The following is a 21,853-nucleotide window of genomic DNA, read 5'->3' as shown; positions in this document are numbered from 1 at the left end:
TTACACTGGACTAAGCCACAAATAAAAGTCTGGGACTCAATTCCTGAAGAGAGTATCCCCATGTAAACTAACACAGAGGAAAAGAATTAGAAAAATCCTCAGCACTGCCCAAGCTCTGCCCCTTTACAGATCATTATAGTCCTGCTGCTAAAACCAATACTGTAAAATTAGGCCACCATTCAACACTTTAAATATCACAAACGCATGCATTAGCATGTATAAAAGCCACTACATCTTACTGCATTAAATACAGTTTGCTTAAGCATGTATAATGGACATAATATCAGTGGAGATTTTTTCCTCTTTTTCAAATGACATAGGTGGTGATAGATGAAAGACACTTCTTCCAGTGTCTGGCTGCACAAAACAGAACAAGAAGTCAGGAGAAAAAAATATTTTTGATAGATCCCTGCTTTTTTCTGAAGATCCTTTCGTGATTTTGAAGTGAAAATGAGACACAAAAAGCATGAGAGAAAATCCCATATAATTCTGTAATAGCTACTGGGGTGTAGTAAGCCGTCTGCATCTGTCACTGCTGCCACTGCTCAAAAGATAGTGCTAACTGAACTGTGCTTCCTCCTGGCATTGCCTGAGTGGCACAGCATTTCCCCAGATGATTTGGAGATACAGCTAGCATGTTTCCTGTGAATTATGAGGTAAATAACTGTGTTTGAAAAACACAGCAGTACAGAACCCAAAGAGGCAACAGTCTTGTCTAAGAAAAGCACTGCTCAATGCCTTTAGCACCTGACCGCAGTGCAAATAGGTCTCTTGCATCATTAGCAAACAAAAACTTTTTAATGAAACCCTGCATATAAAAGATCAACATGCGATTACCACCTCATCTTGATCTGCTTTCCATTATTCTTCTTCTACAGGAAAAACAATGTTTTGATACAATCCAAAATGCAGTTCCCAGCTGTATTTTGTCATTAAATGGCTCTCACAGTTAACAGCTCTACTAACAGGAATAGATTCTCAGCAGCTGGGTGAATAATTTCTGTTTCGTTGATGCTCCTTGTTAATATTGCATCTAAAGCTTTTCAATGCCATAGAGCTATAAAGCTTCAGAAAATACCGTTGGTGTGAAGTGCAGTTGCTATCCTATGGATAATTCATGGGTAAGAGATGAAAAGAATCACGCTGGCTTTGCTCTTGAAATATCTCAGGGTCTGCTTTCAACACAGGGAGCCCAGCAATTAAGCAGATAGGTGGGCAATCAGGCAGTTAGATAATACGATATAAATGTGTAAGATGGGCTTACTTCCAGGTTGCAAGTAGTCTTAAAGCAACTTGTTTTGAATAGCAAGTTTTAACCTCAGGGAAACGTGGCTTCTGCATCAGGCACTGTCACTTTAAACGTGAAAGTATTGAAACTAAGAAAAAAAAAAGGTGATTAAACCTATGTTGCAAATGGTCTTCCAGCTACAGCCTTCAGTTTCAGAACACCATTTGAGAGTATTAATCTTTGTAATGCTTCAGTGTGTTGGATTTGCACCCAGAGAGGTTTTCATGTAGCTCAGACATTCTGAGCAGATCTTCATGGCATAAGGCGCCACTGGGAAGAATGAGCAGTGTTACTACTGAGCGAGTTTACTTCAGAAAGGGAAATAGCACAGCTGTCAGCAAGAGCCTGCAGCACTAGAGCTGAGCAGCTCTCCTTCCCACTTCGCTAAACACTTTGGGCCAGCCTATGTGTCTGAAAACACAATTTGCACCAGCCAAACTGCATCTAGGCATGCATGAAATTGTACTCAGAGGAGGCATCACCCCTTTCTTGAGGAGTTCACAGTCTGAAATACTCCAGCACAAAGAGCTCCTCTATCTCTTCCACAGCCCTTTGCTGTGCCCTGCCTGCCACCAGTGGCCCAGCTCCCCCCTGCGCCAAGGAGGGAGCCTATCTGCCCTATTCCCTTGTGCTCTCCAGGCTGTGCTGAGAGGCCTGGCTCTCAGAGCTCCCTGCCACATGGCCCTGCCACAATCTTCCTGATTTCTGCTTTCTGCTCTGGCAGAGCAGCTGGAAGAAGCCTGGCAGGGAGACTCGACCAGTCTTTCGATAATCCCCCAAACTGAGGACAGACCAAATGGAAAAAGAAATAGGGAACAGAAAAAAAGCTCACTTGAAGTGCGGATTTGTACTGAGGACATCTGATATTAAACTGAAGCTAAATAATCTTAGCAGCTGCACCATTTCAAGTCAGTTACAGGGGCTATAAACTCACCAGACGGAAGGAAGGAAACATGGAGAACAAGAAAAGATGAACTGTTAAGCTTCTTTTGCAAATACAGAGTTTAATTTAATGTTCCAGATTAGTAACTTGGACTATTGGACTCCAACTGCTAGGGATAATCAACGCTTTCCTTCAACATGTCTGAATGAAATGTTCTTTCCATAACCCTCGTAGCAATGACGAAGAAATAAAAGTACACAACGATATTAATATAGGGGAAGTCAATATAATCCTTGATCTGTGAGAAAAATATAAAGTAGTGTGGTCTCCATAGGAACTACACAAAATTAGGAACTTATATTTTGCAGGTCTCTGGCATTAGTGCTTCAGGGCTCAGCCTGCAGCCCCAGATGTGACCAGTGTGTGTGTGTGTGCATTGGCTGGCCTACAGAGGGCCAAAAGGCTACAAAGGGCTACAAAGGGCTACAAAGGCTGTGTGAAGGACTGCCCTTCCTTCAAACAGCAATCTTTTAAAGGTGCAGATGTCTGGAGCATGTGCAGAAAAGATGCCATTCAACATCTCCTTTGCTACTACTAATAAAACTAAATGAACATATGAAACAAACAAATTAATGTAAAAAAAAGAAACCACACAAAAGAAGGCTGTTTGAAGCCTTATATCAAGCACTGAAACATCTTCAGATCCATAGATCCTTCTGCTTCTTGTGTATCTCTGCCTCTGGTAGGTACAAGACATCATCACCTATGATGTCTGAATTTTCTTCACTGATCAAGGGCATAACTGTGAAAAATAGAAGTCTTAGAAACCTTCCAAAATTACAATACCGTAGAATTTTTGCATGCCTTTGGGTTGCTGGCGTAGCTCCTGGGTCTTATCTTACATCTTTAAAATGAGAATAATTCCTTCTCTCAGCAGTGTAGCAGAGAGATCTAATGATAGAATGATGGAATTTTAGAGTTGGAAGGACCTCTGAGGGCCATGTAGTCCAACTCCCCTGCAGGGAACAGGGGCACCACATCATGTTGCCCAGGGCCTTATCCACTCTCACCTTGAAGGTCTCCAGGGACGGGGCATATAACTCACCTGAAAACCAGTGAGGCTTATATAAGTATAGTGACAGACATTCCAAATCATAGAGTCCAGATCATGACATTCCAAAGATAAAAAGTTGTTCCCCTGCATCAATTACAAGTTTAAGGAGTAAAGAGGTGTCATATGGGCTCTTGATGGGCCTTAGTTTTGCTACACTTACTCAACTAAAGCCATTATATAACCTTACTTTCTCAAGCTGCTTGTGCTGTATGCAAGGAATGGTTGCAGTCAGACCTGGCAGCATTACTTTCCTTTAAATCTTCCTGTCCTACTGAACCGTATTAGCACTGAAAGCTAAAAGGCAACCAGAGAGAATGATAGACATAAAAAGCATGAGCAGACATTATCATTGTCAGTGGGAATTAGTCAGTCAATCCTTCTGACCACAGAGCAATTTAATTTGGCCTTTTACTGCATCTCTTATCTCTGATTAATTTTAATGATATCAGACTTCTTATTCCTTGGGTCTGCAAGGCTGCAGGACATGGTCCAAGCCTTTAATCCAAGGTCTAGTGAGCCTGAGGGTGGGAACAGCTGAAGTCCTGACACTTCTCAAATGTGCAGGTGATAATATGACAGGTCTTCTTCCTGTTGCAGTGAAATCTGCCATAACAGAAAAGGCCTGAGCTGCTCCTCGGCACTTAACAGCTGTTGGGTTTTTCTGTCAGCCTTTAATGCGTAGAGATGCTTCAAGTGAGAGATGTTTAGTGAAACTGTAGTTTCACATGTAGTCTGTGAGCTTTCTATCAAAGATGTTTATTTAACCAGAGCACATCTGCAAGACTTTAAATGCAGAATTTACAGCAGATAGCAGTAGCTTGAGTCATTTGCACACAAAATGACTCCACTTGACATGAAAAGATTCACATTTTCTGACTCCCCTTAGCAGGAAGTGTAATCTGCCATCACTAACACATCCGAGCTCTGTCTGTTTGAAAAGTTCACTGTCTGTTACCATGACCAAGCCCAACAAACAGCTGTGTCTCACTTCTTCATTTCTCTGTGCTCCATTTGCATTTCCTTAAAATCACATCAAGTACCATCACATACACACACAAAAGGCAAGCCAAAAAATTAAGCTTAAAATAGCTTTCTTTTTCCCTTGATATCTACCTCCACCTGCTGCTTCTAAGTCAAATGCTCAGGCCTAAATTAACCAGTCAAGAATATACCTTCCTCTATACACTACTATCTACATTAACTTTTTACCACCTCTATTTATTTCTTTTAACCACTTCTCCTTTGCTCCAGTTTTGCAGACACATACAATTTATCAAATCAAAGTTTGAAGATAATATTCCTGAGGGCAATAAGCAGCCAAGTGAAGCTGCCATACCTTCTTATCCTGCCTGGATCTTCTTAAGCTACTTGCAATTCAGGATCAAGATGTAAATGTGAGAGGGTGAATTTATGCAAATAACAATGTTGAATTCCTACCTACAGCACATGTTATGGATGTTACTATGGTCTATCAATTAACAGTGCATTACAAACTTAGCTTTTCTCTTTTGGAAACAAGGTGGGAAACCATTGAATGCAGTTCCAGTAAGAAAAACGAAACATTTTGTTTTCGTGTCATTGAACTTTCTATGGGAATGAATAATGAAGAAAAGGTCAAGCCAAATTTTAAGCTAAAGTTTCAGTGTGACAGCTCTTCTTTCAGTTGGTCCCAGGTGTGATTAAAAATGAAGTATTTTGTAGTCTACTGGAATTCAATTGCTTTTATCTATGTAGTGGGATGAAGCTGCTGTGTAAATCTGTGAAAAATGACAGTTTGTTTTAAGAAAAAGAAGAGCATATTTTTACACTGAAAGAAGGTTTTACCATAAAGTAATGAATATTTCATTTCCATTGCATAATTAAATAGTATATTTGTACAAATGCAAAAGAAAAGATGGGGAAAAATACATTAGCATTGACAGTTTGGGTAAAAGACAAAAGTTTCTCACTTTTTTCTGCTTTAGGTCTTCATAACTGCCAATAGGAGTTAAGTTAATTAAGGTGAGTTGTCCAATACCCTCCTGTTGGATCAGCGATGAGAGACTCAAAATAGTTATGGTGAGGAGAACAAAAGGTTGAAGTGCTGTTGTTCATTTCCCTGCTGCACTGGCTGCTTTTGCAGTTACTCCAGAGCTGTTTAAAGCTGGTTTTGGGTACATCTGGGCCTCAGAGTTCCTGAGACAGCATGCATTGCAGTTTACAACTCACCTACGAATCTTTAGAGGCTTTCCTGAGCTCTGCTGGTGCAGAATGCTTTCCCAACATGATAACTCTGCTCTCACCACCTGAGGCAACAAAGGTCAAACCCAGCTCAGCCGTGCCTGATCTGGATGACTTGCAGATCTTCTCCAGCAGACCTAGCCCCGCAGGCTTAAGGTACGACTGATTGTATTTCTGATTTTATTTTCAGACAATCAGAAAAAGGATGGTGTATTTTGGCAAGACAGGCATAGCTTTTCAAAATATGGCACACTGTAATAGGTGATGTCATATGAAGCGAGAGGAGACAGCGTGGTGCTTGTCGCTGTATAATCTTGCTTACTAACCTACATTTAGGCAACAGAATTAAATAGTCCTTCTGCATTTATTTTAGCTGAATCAATGTAATTGCTGGATTTACTCAATTGCTGTTCTCTATGCTCCTCGTGTATGTGGGAGAAAAAGAGCATCTTCACCTTCCAGTGTACATCTTTTTGATAACTTCATATTTGTGATATATTGAGCAGTTATTAATCAAGAAAAAATCGACACAGATGTAATGATCACTTTCAGGCCATAAAATCTTATTCTTGTTGATCCTAGTAAGCTGTCAGAATATTTAAGTGGGCTCTCAAAAACCCTTGTAGTTACATCAGAAGCTTGCGGTCTCAGTTAGAATAAACTCCATTCATCTCAGTGGGTGTCAGTGGGACCTTATCATAGAATCACAGAATGGCCTGGGTTGCAAAGAAGCACAGTGCTCATCCAGTTCCTACCCCCTGCTATGTGCAGGTCACCAACCAGCAGCCCAGGCTGCCCAGAGCCACATCCAGCCTGGCCTTGAATGCCTGCAGGGATGGGGCATCCACAGCCTCCTTGGGCAACCTGTGCCAGTGCCTCACCACCCTCTGGGTGAAAAACTGCCTCCTAATATCCAACCTAAACCTCCCCTGTCTCACTTTAAAACCATTCCCCCTTGTCTTATCACCATCCACCCTCACAAACAGCCATTCTCCCTCCTGTTTATACGCTCCCTATGCTGTTCTGCCTGAGCTAAGACTGTCAGATGTAGCCCTGATTCTCATGTGTTCTGACAAAAACATAAATAAGATAATCCCTTCTATATAGAGCATGCAAAGCTGGAAAACTGTTTTAAATGAATGCAGTGTCTTTCTAAAAGTGCCACGAGCATCACTGTTAAGACAGAAGAACTTCAAATAATTCAAGTGGACGCATCACAAATAAACCAGGTCATTTTGTCTTAAAACATTTTGCTGCCACCTTCTGGAGTGCAATAAAATGAGTCCCTCAGATGAGAGGAGGAGAGAGTTTTGCCTTGCAGCAGCAGTCGCTGTGACGCTGCCACAGAGAAAGAACGCGGCGACTTCTTCCTTGTTGCCTTGACGTTCTACTCGTGCCCTACTTGAGCTTCCTCCGGCAGGGCGCGCCTCGAACCCTCCGCCGCCCCGCCACCTTTGTCTGCTCACAGAGCGCAGCGGAAGGGGCGGGCGGCAGCCGCCATGTCGCGGGACGGCGCCTCGGCGGAGGTGAGCCGGCGGCGGGGTGCGGAGGGGGCGAGCGCTGAGTTGGCAGTGAGTCTCCTGCGGGAAAGTCATCTGCAAAGCTGTTTCGGAACTGCGACAAGAAGCAGCTGATGCTCTCGTATTAAAAGAGGCGCAAGTGTCGCGGCATGGGAAGGAAAAGAAACCAAAGCTGGGGGTGCGCAAGGGGAGGAACGGGAGCATCACTGCAGCGCTCTTCTGATGGCGTTTCTCGTGCCGTCTCCCACCTGGGTTTTTTTTTGTTCTGCACTGTGCGGTGCAATCTTCCCTTCGTGTCTTCTCTAGTAGACACAGGGAATTAAGCAAGACAGAAAGGTTTCGTTGTAACAGTGCCGTTTGAGATAAATGCTCTAATTTATGGCTATGGGAATAATTCTGTCTTAGATGGGTTCTTACATGTAGATTCAACATACGCACAGAGATAACAGTGAACGGAAAAACAAAATGTCTAGATCGTCTGTTTATAGAAACTTCCCTTAAACTTCCTCAAAGAATGCAAATAAGCTCATATAGCTGTTTGTATTTGCCCCCCAAGATAGAGTGTACAATTATTTAAATAGCTGACTTAACTGAAAATCTATTGAATCTATCTTCACAAAGTAATCCAAACTAACATGCATTTAGTTAGATGCAAGTTCAACTATAGTACTCATTTTCATCTCACAATGTCAGCGTTCCTTTGCTAGGCGGCTGTTATAAAACATCAGCTCAACCAAGAAGTGTATTGGGAAAAGTTGGTCACATGAAACACACTGAGCAAAAGTTGGTCAAGTGAAAGACACTGAGCTTAGTAGGTCAGAAAGAAAAATAACTCCTAGAAATGTGTTGTCTTCGTTTTGGACACCATTGCCTGTAGCTACTCTGGGTGCCAGAGCCTCATGCAATAAAGCAGTGCTTGCCACAAGCTCTGGTCCTGAAGTAAGAGTGCAAATGGAGAATGTACGTGCTTATTTTATTTCTACAATTTACATTGGAAGCTTTTGATAGTAACTTTCGTTTCACTATCAAAATGTTCTGTAAGAAAAACAGAAGTGGGGAAAAATCTTTGCCAGTAGTATTCTTATGGTGAGGGCAAATAAGAGAACATCATCATTTTTCTTTCTAACAAGAAATAGGATTTTGTGATATTTTGCAGCCTTTAAGAATTCTGTTGATTGGTTTGATTGCTCTGAATATAAGACAGTACCAGTACTTAGAGAGTTCTGAAGAAACATTCTATCAGTGTGTTTTGAACTCAAGATAAATAGTTCTTAATTGTTATGAATTGCCCACTTGTTTATTTGCCACTTTCTGATCTAAGGGCCCACGTCTAGAAAGTACTTCACCATCATTTTCCTCTACTCCCCACAATGAGAGATGTGGAGACTCCAATGCATTACTGTGTGGAGAAGCACCACCTGAAAAAGGTAGGACTTAAGTACATGAAACCAGATGGGTGTCATTGCTTATGCCTCAGTATCATCTGAGATTCCAATACAAGTCTTAAAATTGGCAGTTTTCTTAATTACCTTTCTACTCTCTTGCCCTTGTCTCCTTGTATTCTGTTTCTGTGAAGGGCCTGGCCTTATTCTTGCAGTTATGTCTAAATCCAGTATTGTCCCAGGCATTTAGAAACTGTGTTTTCAAAGTCTGGTAGAACTGTGCCTATGAAAGTGGTAGTTGATTAGATGTCTGGAGAGTTCTTATGTGATTGAAATGGCTCTTATTTTTTGATTGCTGCACTAGAAATGTAATTGAGTGGAGAGAAAATTGGGAAATTTGGCTGTTCTTGTACTCTCTTACATTCTGTAACATTTGCTAAAGCTTTTATCTTGCCAGTCCAATCATACATTTCAGTGTAAATGAATACTGTTGTCATTAGTCCATATTGTTCTTATGAGCACATATAAAGAAAATAAATTGTCCAATATCAAATTTAGTAATAAGTTTCATAGATAAATGTTTTTAGCTTCTCAGTATTGTTCTTTCTGTGCTACAGAATTGTTGTTCATGTGTTGTCTAAGTGAATGTGTCCACTTAATCTGTTTACTTCCTCTAGATGAGAAGAAAGATATCAACAGTGACATGAAACTGTTGGTGGAGGATAATAGTAGGAAACCTGCTGCTCTGATAGTAGCAATGACCACCACAGCACACGAGAGAACAAAGTTAGAGAGGTCAGCAGATGACAGTTCATACAAGGAGAGAATTGTGCAGGAGCCAGTAGTAATAGCTGCAATACAAGAATTACCAGTGGATGGTCTGTCTAACCGTGGGGAGGTGAAGAACACTTCAGAGGATTCTGGGCAGGTATTTTTTGTGTGCATTTTTGTTCAGAAAAATGTCCTAGAAATGCAGTGAAAGCTTCTGTAAATGAATTTACTGTTGGTTCCTTTAGTGTTTAAAACTCTGCTTGTAAAACTTCTGGACCCAGGGCTCATATAAATCATGTTTATTTTTAAGGAAGATGTAGGGAATACCTTTCTGAAGGGGCAGGAAGCACTTTTTGCACTGTGTTTAAAAGTGATAAAGTTAGTGAAATATGTGTTTTCAAGACTGAGTTTAATAACCTTACTGAAGTAAACATGTCAGATCTCTGTTCTGAGTTGAAGTGAGCAGCATATGTTGGCAGAGAATGGAATCCATTGCATGACTTGATTAACAAGTAAGATACAAAGCACTTTAGGCCTTACTGTAAGGAAGAAAGTGTGTGGATGTATGTAACTGCTAAAGCTAAATATTGAAAACAGTTACTGTTGTAGCAAGGAAACCCACTGCTCAGCCAGGTTGTTTTTATTCCTTTGTGTCTCTCAACTATAGACTTCTGGTCAGGTGTTTGTATTTGTTTCTTTTTTAAAGAAAAAAACAACTTTTGTAGCCCATACTGTACCTGTGCTATATTTGAGTGGCTTTCTTGTGTATATATTTGGCATATTAACATATTTAACATGTTGGCCTTCAAAATCTGTGTCATGATACTCTAGTTCTGTTACCTGACACACTACAATTTTCCCTTTTTATGTCTTAGAAACAAAGTGGAACAACGAAAGCAGTTCTACAGAGCTCAAAATCCTCGTCTTGCAAGTAAGAGATTATACTACATATCACAGGTTACAGGGTATCTGTAAGTACTGTGACAATATCACTTTGCACTCATCTTCTATCAACAGTTTTTTAATTGCTAACAGCCTCTGGCCATCTGTGGAGAGAAGATGAGGCACGTTATTGTACTTCTTGCTAAACTTAGACTCCAAGTCTTTTGCCAGTGTCTATAATGAGTTTGTGCTAATATCTTCACCAGTGAGTTAAGCCCATGGTATCTTGACAGGTTTTAAGCACTTTTTAATTTAATAGGTGAAAGTATCAGGAGCTTGTAAAAGCTGTTGGTCTGAATGTGTTGATTAATGGATTGTTTTGTCAATAATAAGCTGTCCAAAGCAAACAGGCTTCCTTCTTTTCCTGTCCCCACACAAGTGCAGCTACAGCCACAGTAACTTCTGGTGGGGAAAAAAAAGAACATTACTTGCTATCATTTACAAGACATAGAAGGATCTGTAATAATGTCTGTGTCTTTGTAGGTTTCTGCCTTCTGCACACTTAAAGGAAAAAGTGAAAGCTGTTCCATCAGCTGCAACTGTTCCACCTCGCTATTTGGGAACGTTAAAGGTTTTAGAGGATAAACACTTGCAGAAGAACAATACAGAACTTGACAGAGCAGATAGTTTGCGAGCAGCTGTTTTCCAGGTAGATCTTAAAAACAAACAAACAAACACCTATGCATATAAAAGTCTAGTTAGAGGATCCAGCAATGCTTACTTTCGTTAAGTCAATCCTTGTAATGATGTTACTTGCATATGCTTATATATAATAATTTCTTCTGTTGGTCATGTTTTCTAAAAATTATGAACTAATAAACTAAATGAAAGGTATGCAGTGCTTTATGATTTACTGTTATATCAGATTATTCTCAGATACATGATATGATTTCCTTTGTTTTTTCTTGACCAAAGTAAGTAGCTTAGGATTCCTTTAAAAGTAAAAACACGTCTGGCATTCTCTCTGGAACAGTAATCTGTATATTCTGAGTACAATTTCATTTTATATTTTTCAAAGATTTTAGAGGTCCATAAGGTTTTTCCATAGTTGTAGCTATTACTGTAGATTCTTAGACATTTTTGAACACAAAAAAACCCGTGTGCCAATGGTGCTTAGATCAGTGTGATTTGAAGCACAGCTTACTTTTTCCACATGCAGTAATTAGTGCAGCAGCGAGCGGAAGAACTGGGAGTCATTTTGGTGGTCATTGTACTGGTGCTGCTCTAATAATATTCAGTTGTTGCATGTGGAACTTATTTAGTTACAGCTTAAAAACACTTCAAAATGTATGCCTTCCAATGATTCTTACAGAACTGGATGGAAAAGAAAAGAGCCTTTCTACTGGAATTAAAGAGAGCTGAAAAGAAAAAAGCTGAGGAGCTGAGGAATGATACTGAAAAGGTTTGTTTACGCTCTCAATTTAAGTGAAATGGACAAACTACCACTTTTGTTGACCTGTGCTTTCTGCAAATGACATCACTCCTATTATAAGGTTACTGGTTTTCTCTAGAATAGAGTGAGTTGAAACAAAGTGGCACGTCCTAGTTATTGTGATTGGTATAAGAGTACAAGGCTAGTGATTTCCTGCAGAAACATGCAAACTTACCTGCTTCCCACCAGTTATATTAGGAGTGTTCTTGGATTAATTTTCAAGCTTGTTCACTAAGGCCTCAGGATGCTCATCCATTCCAGTGTTAAGTTCTAACATATCTTCTGTTGGAAAATCAGTTTGCTCAGTAGCTCAAGGAATACTTTTCTACCTTTTAAATGTGTAGCTCGTGGATCTGTGTTTCCAGTATTAAGCAGGCTTTCCTTTTGAGCATTTAATATGTATTTCATGTTCTTCTATGCACTTTGCAGGAGTAATTTATATAAGTTGATATAAATTTGAGTAAATTAAGTTTAAAATGAGCATAGAAGTGTATAGTTCATACTTCATTTGGAGTGTTTTCTACAAATCTATTTCCATTTCTCTATTATATTAATCCGTATATGAGAATCAATTCAAAGCAAGTGTTTTCAATTACAGTTGTATTTTATATTCAAATGTACTTAAATTGAGAATGGTATTTTTTGATCTAGAAAGAAGCCGTTAAAAGAGAGGAAGCAGATGCATCTTTTAAATCCTGGAAAGCAATGAAAGCAAGAGAAGCAAAGAAGTTGAATGAAGAAAAGAAGCTTGAGAAACTTAAGGAAAAGGAAGCAGCAGAACAGAATGCAGAGAGAGCAGAAGCAGCACAGAAGGTAAAGTGAAGTGCGTAGATAAATGTATATGAGCTGTGGTTTAGGGAATTGTTGAGGATAACCTGGTTAATCCAGCAGGAGACAGAAATGAAGGGGATTCCAAAGTCTGAACATGGTTAGTCTTTGAACAGGGCACTGTGAGATTCTGTCCTGTTGAAAATATGCAGCTGCTTCAGAAGGTCCCTGCAGCCCTGAGGTGGTGGTTTCCATACTCTGAGGATTCAGAGGCAGTGTGTCCTCTTAGACATCGGAGATGGGTGCTGGAGTAGAAACTGCTTCATTTGGGGGTTGGAACTAGATGATCTTTAAGGTCCCTTCCCTAAGCAGTTCTGTCTTTTTTGCTGTATAACATTAATATGCAAACAGGCTTTTTTTGTATTTATGTTCTGTCAGCTGAACATAAAATGAACTCCATATATATATACATAGGCAAAGAGTTAAGACTTACTGGGAAAATAATTTACTCATCTTAGATAAAGTGAGATCTCCTTCTGAGCAATGCAGCAAATAAATATTCCAAAATTTGAAAGTATAGAAATACAAATAATAATTCTGAATAAATGAAAAGAGTGTTGACACAGAGATGAGGGATAAGATGGCTAATTAATCTGTTATTTTCTTTAGGCATTTGAAAAATGGAAAGAGAAAAAAACAGAATATTTGAGAGAGAAAAGCAGACAGGAAGAACAGTCTGAAAGAATCAGGAAGAAGAAAGAAGAGGAATTAGCTGCAGAAAAGAAGAGAGACAGCATATCAGCAGTTGAAAAATGGTACCTCCTTTAGGGCTTTGAAGTATCAGTGTCCAAAATTTTGCTGAACAGGTTGCCTGTAGTGTTTGATACACTGTTGACTGAGGAACAGTGGCATGGTTGAGAGCAAGCTTTTCACTCAGAGCTAATAAGCACAGCTGTGAGAACAGCCTGTGGCTTCTTTCAGTTTAGTAACTTAGACTCTTTCTTCCCCAAAAGGCAGCTGCCTCAGCCCTGGCAGAGATGCAGCAACTGATAAGTAGGATTGACATAGTGTTAAGTCTTATATGACTAGCATCGTGCTTCATTACTAAGCAATGGGAAGGGAGGTGGGTCTTTCATAAAGCTTTTGTAGTACAGCATATGAATGTAGGTGTACTCAAAAACAAATAAGATGCATCTGCTGGAGAAACTCTTTGTTAGTTTTAGAAGCCAGGAGTCTTCAGAGACTTACATGGACAACTTACTATTACCTGCACAACTTTTAAATCTATTTTTATATGGTAACATAAGAAAGAAAGTAGTATAGATAAGATGATATCATAATAGGTAAAAGATTAAGTTCATGTATGAGGACTGCTCCAAAATAATGCCTCCTATTTTAGTGTGTTGGCCAGCAAAGTCAGAAGTTGATGCCAGTGGTATGGCAGTAGAGCTTGAATGTTTCCACCAATATATTACATGTCTACAATTACATGTTGTTGCTGTGTGACAGATGGCAGCAGAGGGGCAGTCTGACAAAATGGCATCTGACATGAAAGTGTGCATGAAGCAGAGGTATGTCACTGAATTCCTCCATGAGGAAAAAATGGCACCCAGTGACCAAACACTGGATGTGGGCACAGTGAGTGGCAGGTAGTGTGTTTCAGCCATGGCAACAGCATTGTAAAAGACAAGCCACGTTCTGGACAGCCCTGCACAACTGTCACACCATAGTGTGAATAGCATCTCAGTCAGCTCATCTGCACCAGCTGGCTAATGGTGTTGACTGTGTTACTAAATAGCATTCTGCAGCTGAGAATTTGCTGTATCAAATAGTGATTGTGCTTTTTTGTATCTGTTACAATTGGAAAGGTTAATGCAGTAGAAGGTTGATACAGGAGTGTAACAGCAAAGGCGCTAGTGCAGATGGAATGGTGTTAGAAAGGAAAAATAAAGGTGTTCACATATCTCCAAAGATCTAGGCTCACAGGAAAGACTGCACAAGGGAGGGATCTCCAACCAGAGGTCCTTCCCAGGTGGCAGTCAGCCCTTCAATGGGGTGTAAGAGAGGTGCAGCCAGGCTTCACCCTTTCTGGTCACACAGCTGAATTGCCTTCATTTGAGCTCTCAGGGCTGATTGGGTCCTTTCCCAGGTGCTGATTCCATGGAAATAAATAGGAGGCATTACTTTCAGAGCAGGCTACATATATCTTGGTGATATCATGCATGAAGATGGGCATCGAAGATTTTACATGTTTGTTGTTAATCTGCTATTAAGTGCATAAAATAGCTCTTTGAAATCAATTTAGTTAATCGGTCACAGATATGGCATTTAGATTGTTGAAAAAAGATTTCCTGTTCATCCTTTTCACAGGAATGATAAAAAAAAGGAGTATATGAAACAGAAGAAGGCAGAAAAAGTCAGAGAGAGAAGAAAAAAAGAAATACAACAGGCAGAGAAGGATGAAAAAGATAAAATGGCCAGAGAAGAATACGAAAGATGGCTGGTAATTTATAAGTGTTTTACACTGTATAAAAATCAAAGAAATGAATGTAGTAATGAGGGTGAATACTTTGCATTTTAGTGTTCCTGGCTTTTTTTGTAGTGTTACAGGGAGAGACCAGATGATGGCAGTATCACATAGCTAGTCCCCAAAACTTCTTGAACAGAGTAATCAAGTATGATGTGCTGGAACTTTAGCTTATATGAAAAATCTATTTTCCCTACTCATGTGACTTGGAGTTTTGCATTCCATAGTATTTTCTTCTATTCTTTGTCAGTGTATAATCAAAGAATATTAGGCTGTTATAACCACAAAATAAACAAGAGAGGCAAAGCACACTATGACAACAAAAGAGAATAAATAGAAGGCTTACCCCTATCCTGGGCTCACTCACAAAACACCAATAGAGGTGATCTCTAGAAGAGATCCTTCCCACTGGTAGCCAGCTCTTCAATAGGTCTAGGAGGGGTGCAGCCAGGTTCCACCCCTTCTGGCAGCACAGGAGAACTGCCTTCACCTTCAGGCTGTGACCCAGCAGTTCCCATACAGTCAGGAGCAGCCATCTCTGAAGGGCTTGCTCACAAAACCAGCAAAACCCAGCAGCACTACCAGTTGTAACAGTGTATGCACTTACATTTGAGAAAACATTTGAAGTGGAGAATTCCGTGTCACAAAATGGACAAAAGCCATTTTACTAAAGTTTGAGATCTTCATTGACTAGAAAGCATGAAATTAATGCTGCCATTTATATTTTCCCTACATCAGCAAACTTCAGTCCAAGTTGTTAAGCTTTAAATTAATCCCCACATTAAGGAAATACGGTTTTCCTTATACAAACCAGGAGAGTTTGCTGATATTCTTAGCATAAACTGTTTTCTTGACAGTTGTATGATTTGCTGCTTAAACAAATACCTGCTTTTTCCATGCTTGCTCTATGGCACAGACATTCAGCATATTGACTTTAAGGGTTTGTTTTTTTTTAAAGCATTTCTTGTGTTGTCTTACTTCCTTGTGATTTGTGGCATACTCTATGTGTAAGGGCACTGTTCCCATTCATAAGAATGGCATCTTGCAGCTCAGCTGGTGTAAGGTCCTTGCAGCTCACTTGCACCATCAATAGCCTAAAAAGGAATCCTTTTCCAGAGTCTCAGATAGGATTTCAGTGTTTTTTCTTTTTTTAACTGGGCTTATTTAACAACTGAGACAGACAGCAGCTGTATAGGTGTGGGATACCTTTTAAAGGGGAGGGAGACAAAAGTTCAGGATGGTAGAAAAGAATCAGAATCTTACAGTGCTCACTGAGCCCAGTTTGTCTTAGTTGACCCTTACAGTCCAGGAAGATACAGTTCTACAGAGATAATACTATTTAATAGATTAACTGTTCTGTATTGCTAGTTTTAGTAAAGGATATTACTTCATACAAACCTGGCCTTGCTTATGATCAGTTTCACTAGTAATAACATGAAATAATTGTGTGCTGGTTTAGTCAGACCAGGTATTCTTAATTGAATTGGATCTTAAGATTCACCTAAACAAAAACCTGGAGATCACAGGTTAAAAGCACTAGCAGCAGAGCTGATATTTCAGAGCACTTTAAATGCTTATTTTTTGTACATAACACAAGTATAGCTGGTATTAGTAAGTTTTAATGAAAGATTCCTCTCTAGCTCCCTCTTTCACAATAACATGTCTGTGCCCATTTACCTGTCTATTCTCTCATCTCACTATTTGTCTTCTCAGTATAACTAACAGAAAAAAAAAGTCACTTTCCTGTGCAGTCTGCTCTAGTTTTAACAGGGAGCTGGACTAGATGACCTCTAAAGGTGTTTTCCAACCTTTAAGAGTCTGTGATCTTAGGAATTTGCAGGAGTAATGATATAATGGGATAGAAGGCAGAATGACAAAAGTATGCCTACAGCAAATGAGAATAAGCCCAAATACAGCAGCTGCAAAAATGCAAACAAAGCTGCTTACCTTTGGAAAGCCTCAGGTAGGCAGGGATCTCCAGCAAGAGATGCCCTCACCTCTACTGCCAACCCTCAAATGAGATCTGGGAAGGGGTAGATCCTGTTCCCCCCCCTTCCAGTCCCTCAGGTGCACTGCATACACCTGAGCTCCTCTGAGTTGGCCCTCCCTTCCCACCAGGAGCTCAATGACTGTTTCAGGCCTCCTTTGAGGGCTCGTACTCAGTGGTTCTCCTGGTGGCACATTGTTGCTTGGACCACAGAAGGTTCGGCTCACGTTCTGTCAGTCCCATATAGTCCACCACCAGGTGTCACACTGATCTTATAGTGAGACTGGAGCATCTTGATGTCATGTTGCTCATCCTGGTGATCCTGTGGACACAAAGAGACTCACAGGGAGTAGCACAGATGTTTCAGACATACCAGAAGGTTAGGTCTGCCCTCCACAGCAACATACAGTTCCCATTTCTATCCTGGGTCAGCACCTTGGCTTGCACTGGGGCATGTCCCAGCCATCTGTACCCTTTGGCTTGATATCTGAGGATGCACACCTATATCGGGTACCAAAGGAGAAGTCCAGATTTGCCACAGGGGCATGATTAAAGTTCCCTTAGTGATGAAAACTGGAGTGTTGAGCATGATATTTGCAGGCCATGTAACCAGAGTGCGGTGTTGTCAGAATGAATTGGTGAATTCTCAATTCATCATTTCCCTGTGACTGAAGGGGTTGGTGACCAGAAGTGTGGTAGACATATATGGTCTTGTGTTTAATCATGTGCCATGTGTCAAACCTCATATCTCTGTTCTGGATTGCTCAGGCATGGATAGTCCATTCCTGAGTGGCCCACTGTGCAATCCAAAGTGTGAGGCCCTGGTACACAGCCCAGCTATTTGTACAGATATTCAGGATATCATCACCAGGTTCCTTGGCTATAACCATCCACACGGCTCGCAGTTCTGCCCATTGGCTGCTCTGACCATGTACCAGGCATCTTCAGGAATGAGATATTTCCCATCCTGAATGGAACTCTTCTCTGGTGGAGTGGCCAATGTTTCTTTTGGCTCATCACTGTGATACGTCACTGGGCCTAGGATCTTCTGGAGTTCTTTCAGTGGTGATGAATTACCTGCTGTAGGGAACCTGCTTTGGCAGGGGGGTTGGACTCGATGATCTTTGGAGGTCCCTTCCAACCCCTACAATTCTGTGATTCTGTGATTCTGTGATGAAGACAGACTGCCCCTCTGGCTAAGATAGGTGACCCATGCCAAACCTGAGACCAGAACCCAGCTGAGGTTCAAATGGAATTTTGATGCTGCCATAGGCCCCAGCTGATGCCATCCTGAGTTACACAGACATCTAGTTTAGCTGGAAGGATGGAATCGAATATATCCAGTGTCTCCATTGCTTTCTGGAATGCTTATTCTGTTCTCCCCCAGTCCTATTTTTGTCCTTTCTTCATGAGTCAATACAAAGGCCTCAGCAGCTGCACTGGATGGGGTATAAAGGAACGCCAGTATCTTAATATACCCAACAATTCATGCAACTGCCTTGGCATGGTGGGGACTTGAAACGCCAGAACCTTGTCTGTTATTTCACTAGATAGTACTTCGGTCTTTCCTAACCAAACTACAGCCAGAAATTTCAACGACAAGCCTGGTCCTTGCACTTTTTGTGGGTTTATAGCCTACCCTTCCTTATGCAAAGGAGTAGTCAATGAGTCTGCCACCTTTTCTAATGCCTCCAGTGAGTCAGTTGTCAACAGGAGATCAGCAATATAGTGGTACAGTTTTATGTTGTTATGATTATTCCACTCTGCTAAGGTCATGTGCCACTAAGTTATGACTGTAGGTTGGTGAATGCACATAGCCTTTCAGCAGGAAGTTGGGTTTGTAAGACCTGCACGTAGCCCACATAATTCTCCCATATGGCCAGTGTGAAAGTCAGATGGAACATGGAGAATGACAGTAGATTATAGAGAATTAAATAAGGTCACACTGCCTGTTTGTGTGGCCATACCTAATATTGCCTCCTTAATGGACTCATTGAGATAAAAACCAATCACTGTGTCCTAGATTCGGCAAATGCATTCTTCAGTATCCCAGTTGCTGACGAATCACAAGACCAGTTTGTGTTTATGTGGGGAGGCAGGCAGTGGACCTTTCAGGTCCTGCCACAGCGGTACGTGCATGCACCAACGTATTGCCATAACCTGGTATGTGACCTGGCTAATTGGGAAAAACCTAATAATGTTAGCTTATATATTATACTGATGATCTCTTGTTGACATCTGACTCACTGGAGGCAGTAGGACAGGTGGCAGATTCATTGACTGGAAGAGCATGGGCTATAAATCCTCAGAAGGTGCAAGGTCCGGGCCTGCCTGTGAAATTCCTGGGGGCAGTTTGGTCAGGAAAGACCAACGTACTGCCCAGTGCTGTAACAGATAAGGTTCAGGCATTCCCAGCCCCTACAACACCAAAGCAGCTGCAGGAGTTCTTAGGTATGTTGGGGTATTGGTGTTCCTTTATACCACATTTAGTGCAGCTGCTGAGACCATTATACAGATTCATGAAAAAGGGGCAACTGGGGGAGAATGAAACAAGAGGCTTTCCAACAGATCAAACTGGCAGTTAAACAAGGCCAGGCATTGGGTGTATTTGATCCCATCCTTCCAGCCGAACTAGAAGTCCATGTAACTCATGATGGGTTTGACTGGGGCCTGTGGCAATGCCAGAGTTCTGTTTGGACCCCCGTTGGGTTTTGGTTTCAGGTCTGGGATGGAGCAGAAGAAAGATACAGGATGATTGATTGAAAGCACTAGAGACAGCAGACTCAATGCCCTAAAAGTGCTACAGACAACATGGGCTTCTCTGCTTAGGATCCAAATTACGGGCACCAATAGTTGGGTAAGACCCTAAATGGGCAATGAAAATAACCTCTTTCCTGTCCCTGAGAATCTAGAACCAGGTACCCATACACTGGCACCAATAGAATGGCCTCAGAAGGTGCAAGTAGGACCAAAATGGTGTGGCCCACTTGTGCCTTGCGGGAGTCTGTTGAAGGTTGGGGAATCAGTCATTTGCCTGGTAATCGGTACATGGCCTGCAGTCGTTGTGGTCAGCACCCTGATCTTCATTGCTAAGGGCCCCTCCTCATGTCCCTGTGGCAGATCAGGACCCCCTTTGGTGCCTGATACAGTTGTGCAGCCACAGATATCTGGCCAAAGGTTGTGGTACAGGTGGCTGGAACATCCCCAGTGTAAGCTGAAGTGTTGACCCAGGATAGGAATACAGCCTGTACTTTGCCCTGGAGGGCAGACCTTCCCCTCCTGGTACCTCTGAAACATCTGTACTATTCTCTGTGAGCCTTTGGAAGACTCTAGGATGACAGGAAGGAGCAAAATGTCATCGAAGCATTCCACTGTCATTGTGAGAGCATGACATCTGGTAATGGGCTATGTGGGACTGATGGAACATAGGATGGACCTGCAGCAAACAACTGCGTGCCTCCAGTAACACCATCAAGCACTGGCCCATGGGAGAACATGAACCCCAACCACAAACCAATAATCAACTGTCTTACACTGTGTCAACCTGCAATTGTGTGTTAGGATCCCTGTATTAGGGAAGGCTCACCCTCCAGCTGGCTCAATCATTGGTCCATGCTGTGAAGGGTGCAGTGTATGGGAACTGTTGAGGCACAGCCTGATTGATCACCTGGGAAAGGACTGGGTCAGCCCTGGGAGCTCAGGTGAAGGCAGTTCAGCTGTGTGACTGGAAGGGGTGCAGCCTGGCTGCATGTCTCTTAGACCCCATTTAAGGGCTGACTGCCACTGGGGAAGGATCTCTTTCTGAAGATCATTCCTTAGTTAAGCTTTTCCCTGCAAACCTAGAATGTTCTGATATGGTTGAGAAGTCTCCTTCCTTTATGGCACCTCTCTGTTGTGCCTTTTGTAATCACACCTTTGTTGTAATGCCTTTCCTATTGTATTGGTCTGTCCAATTGCCACAATTCAAGACGGACATAGTACTTAATTCACCAGGCCTTCTCTTGTCTTTTTTGTTTAGAAGGCACACAAAGCCATCTCATCCCTGAGACTGTCACTTCACCTGCAAATAACACCACATGTTACAGTGCCTCTGTGTTTCATTGCGCAGTGTGCGTGGCTGCTGAGTCCTTAGAGGGATGTGTGAAGCTCCAAATGGCAAATTAACTTCACGTGAAAGATGCAGCAATAATTCTGACTTTTCAATTGCCCTGGAGTTCTTTTATTTGACATAATGTTTTATTCTCAGGGAAACATGTTGAGGAGAGAGCAGCTTCAGAAGAAGCAGAAGAACCTCCGTGTTGTGCATAGGAATGAAGTGCCTTTTCCGTGGATCCCACCTGGCAAAGTCACCTATACAAAGAACTACTGAGCAGCCTATTGCCCTCTGTACAAAGAGATAATCTGCTTATGATCTCAAGACTAGTCTGTTATTTCAGTTTTTCACTGAATCCATGATAGATGTTTTATCCTTTCTTTTTAATTTATTTGATCTCTGGAGTTGAAATGGGTTACTTGTCCTATTCCACGACATTAACAAATGCACTAATTTTTGTAATTCTGCATTTAACTTAGTTTTGTTAAATGTTGTGTTACTCCATTCCTTCTTGGTGAAGGTAGATAATCAAGAGATGTGAGGCTAGACTCTGTTTTTTTTGTTTTTTTACCCAGTAAGTGGCAGCTTACTGTTGTAGTAAGCAGAACGATTATGCTTACATTACTACTCTATTACTATTCAGCAGCAGTAATGACAGTTGTTACTCAAAATGAGTGGTCACTTGCAAGTAGAAAAAAATGAAAACACTTCCACATCCATTCAAAATATTTTAGTCTCTATTTATAAAAAATTAAATGGTGATAAACATGATGAACACAGTATTCAAGAAAAGGGAAAGTACAGGCCAGGGAGCCTACCTATGTGTGCAAGATGCAAGGATGTTCAAGCCTGATGGCATGCTTGAATTGCTTCTCTTCCTTCACCTGCAAAACCCGTTTTGAGTGAGTAGTTGAGAGATGGTTCAC

The 21,853-nt window shown here is 41.3% G+C and overlaps 1 protein-coding gene across 2 annotated transcripts; it reads left to right on the top strand.

Moving 5' to 3' along the window:
* Positions 1 to 6,886: 6,886 nt before the first annotated feature.
* On the top strand, positions 6,887 to 21,475 carry MAP9 (microtubule associated protein 9). Of its 2 annotated transcripts, none has more exons than XM_048942937.1 (10): positions 6,887 to 7,076; positions 8,347 to 8,452; positions 9,085 to 9,335; positions 10,054 to 10,109; positions 10,604 to 10,769; positions 11,433 to 11,522; positions 12,204 to 12,365; positions 12,990 to 13,135; positions 14,691 to 14,823; positions 21,081 to 21,475. In XM_048942937.1, the coding sequence occupies exons 1-10, from the start codon at positions 7,005 to 7,007 to the stop codon at positions 21,201 to 21,203; spliced, it is 1,305 nt and encodes a 434-aa protein (XP_048798894.1). In that variant the 5' UTR covers positions 6,887 to 7,004; the 3' UTR covers positions 21,204 to 21,475. The 2 variants fall into 2 exon arrangements, with proteins under 2 accessions (XP_048798894.1, XP_048798895.1); XM_048942938.1 differs by having other exon boundaries at positions 6,889 to 7,031.
* The last annotated feature ends 378 nt before the right edge of the window (positions 21,476 to 21,853 follow it).

This window comes from Lagopus muta, chromosome 4 (assembly GCF_023343835.1).
Source record: "Lagopus muta isolate bLagMut1 chromosome 4, bLagMut1 primary, whole genome shotgun sequence".
NCBI classification, from domain to species: Eukaryota; Metazoa; Chordata; class Aves; order Galliformes; family Phasianidae; genus Lagopus; species Lagopus muta.
The sequence above is the reverse complement of the archived record's forward strand: the minus strand, read 5'-3'. Positions and strand labels throughout refer to the sequence as shown.

What these genes read in the sequence shown, in the direction of transcription:
- MAP9 (XM_048942937.1), top strand. Translation starts at nt 7,005, where the DNA reads ATGTCGCGGGACGGCGCCTCGGCGGAGGTGAGCCGGCGGCGGGGTGCG. An exon ending in CTTCAGAGGATTCTGGGCAG is followed by an intron (nt 9,336 to 10,053) that starts GTATTTTTTGTG and finishes TTTATGTCTTAG; the next exon opens with AAACAAAGTGGAACAACGAA. An exon ending in TCAAAATCCTCGTCTTGCAA is followed by an intron (nt 10,110 to 10,603) that starts GTAAGAGATTAT and finishes GTGTCTTTGTAG; the next exon opens with GTTTCTGCCTTCTGCACACT.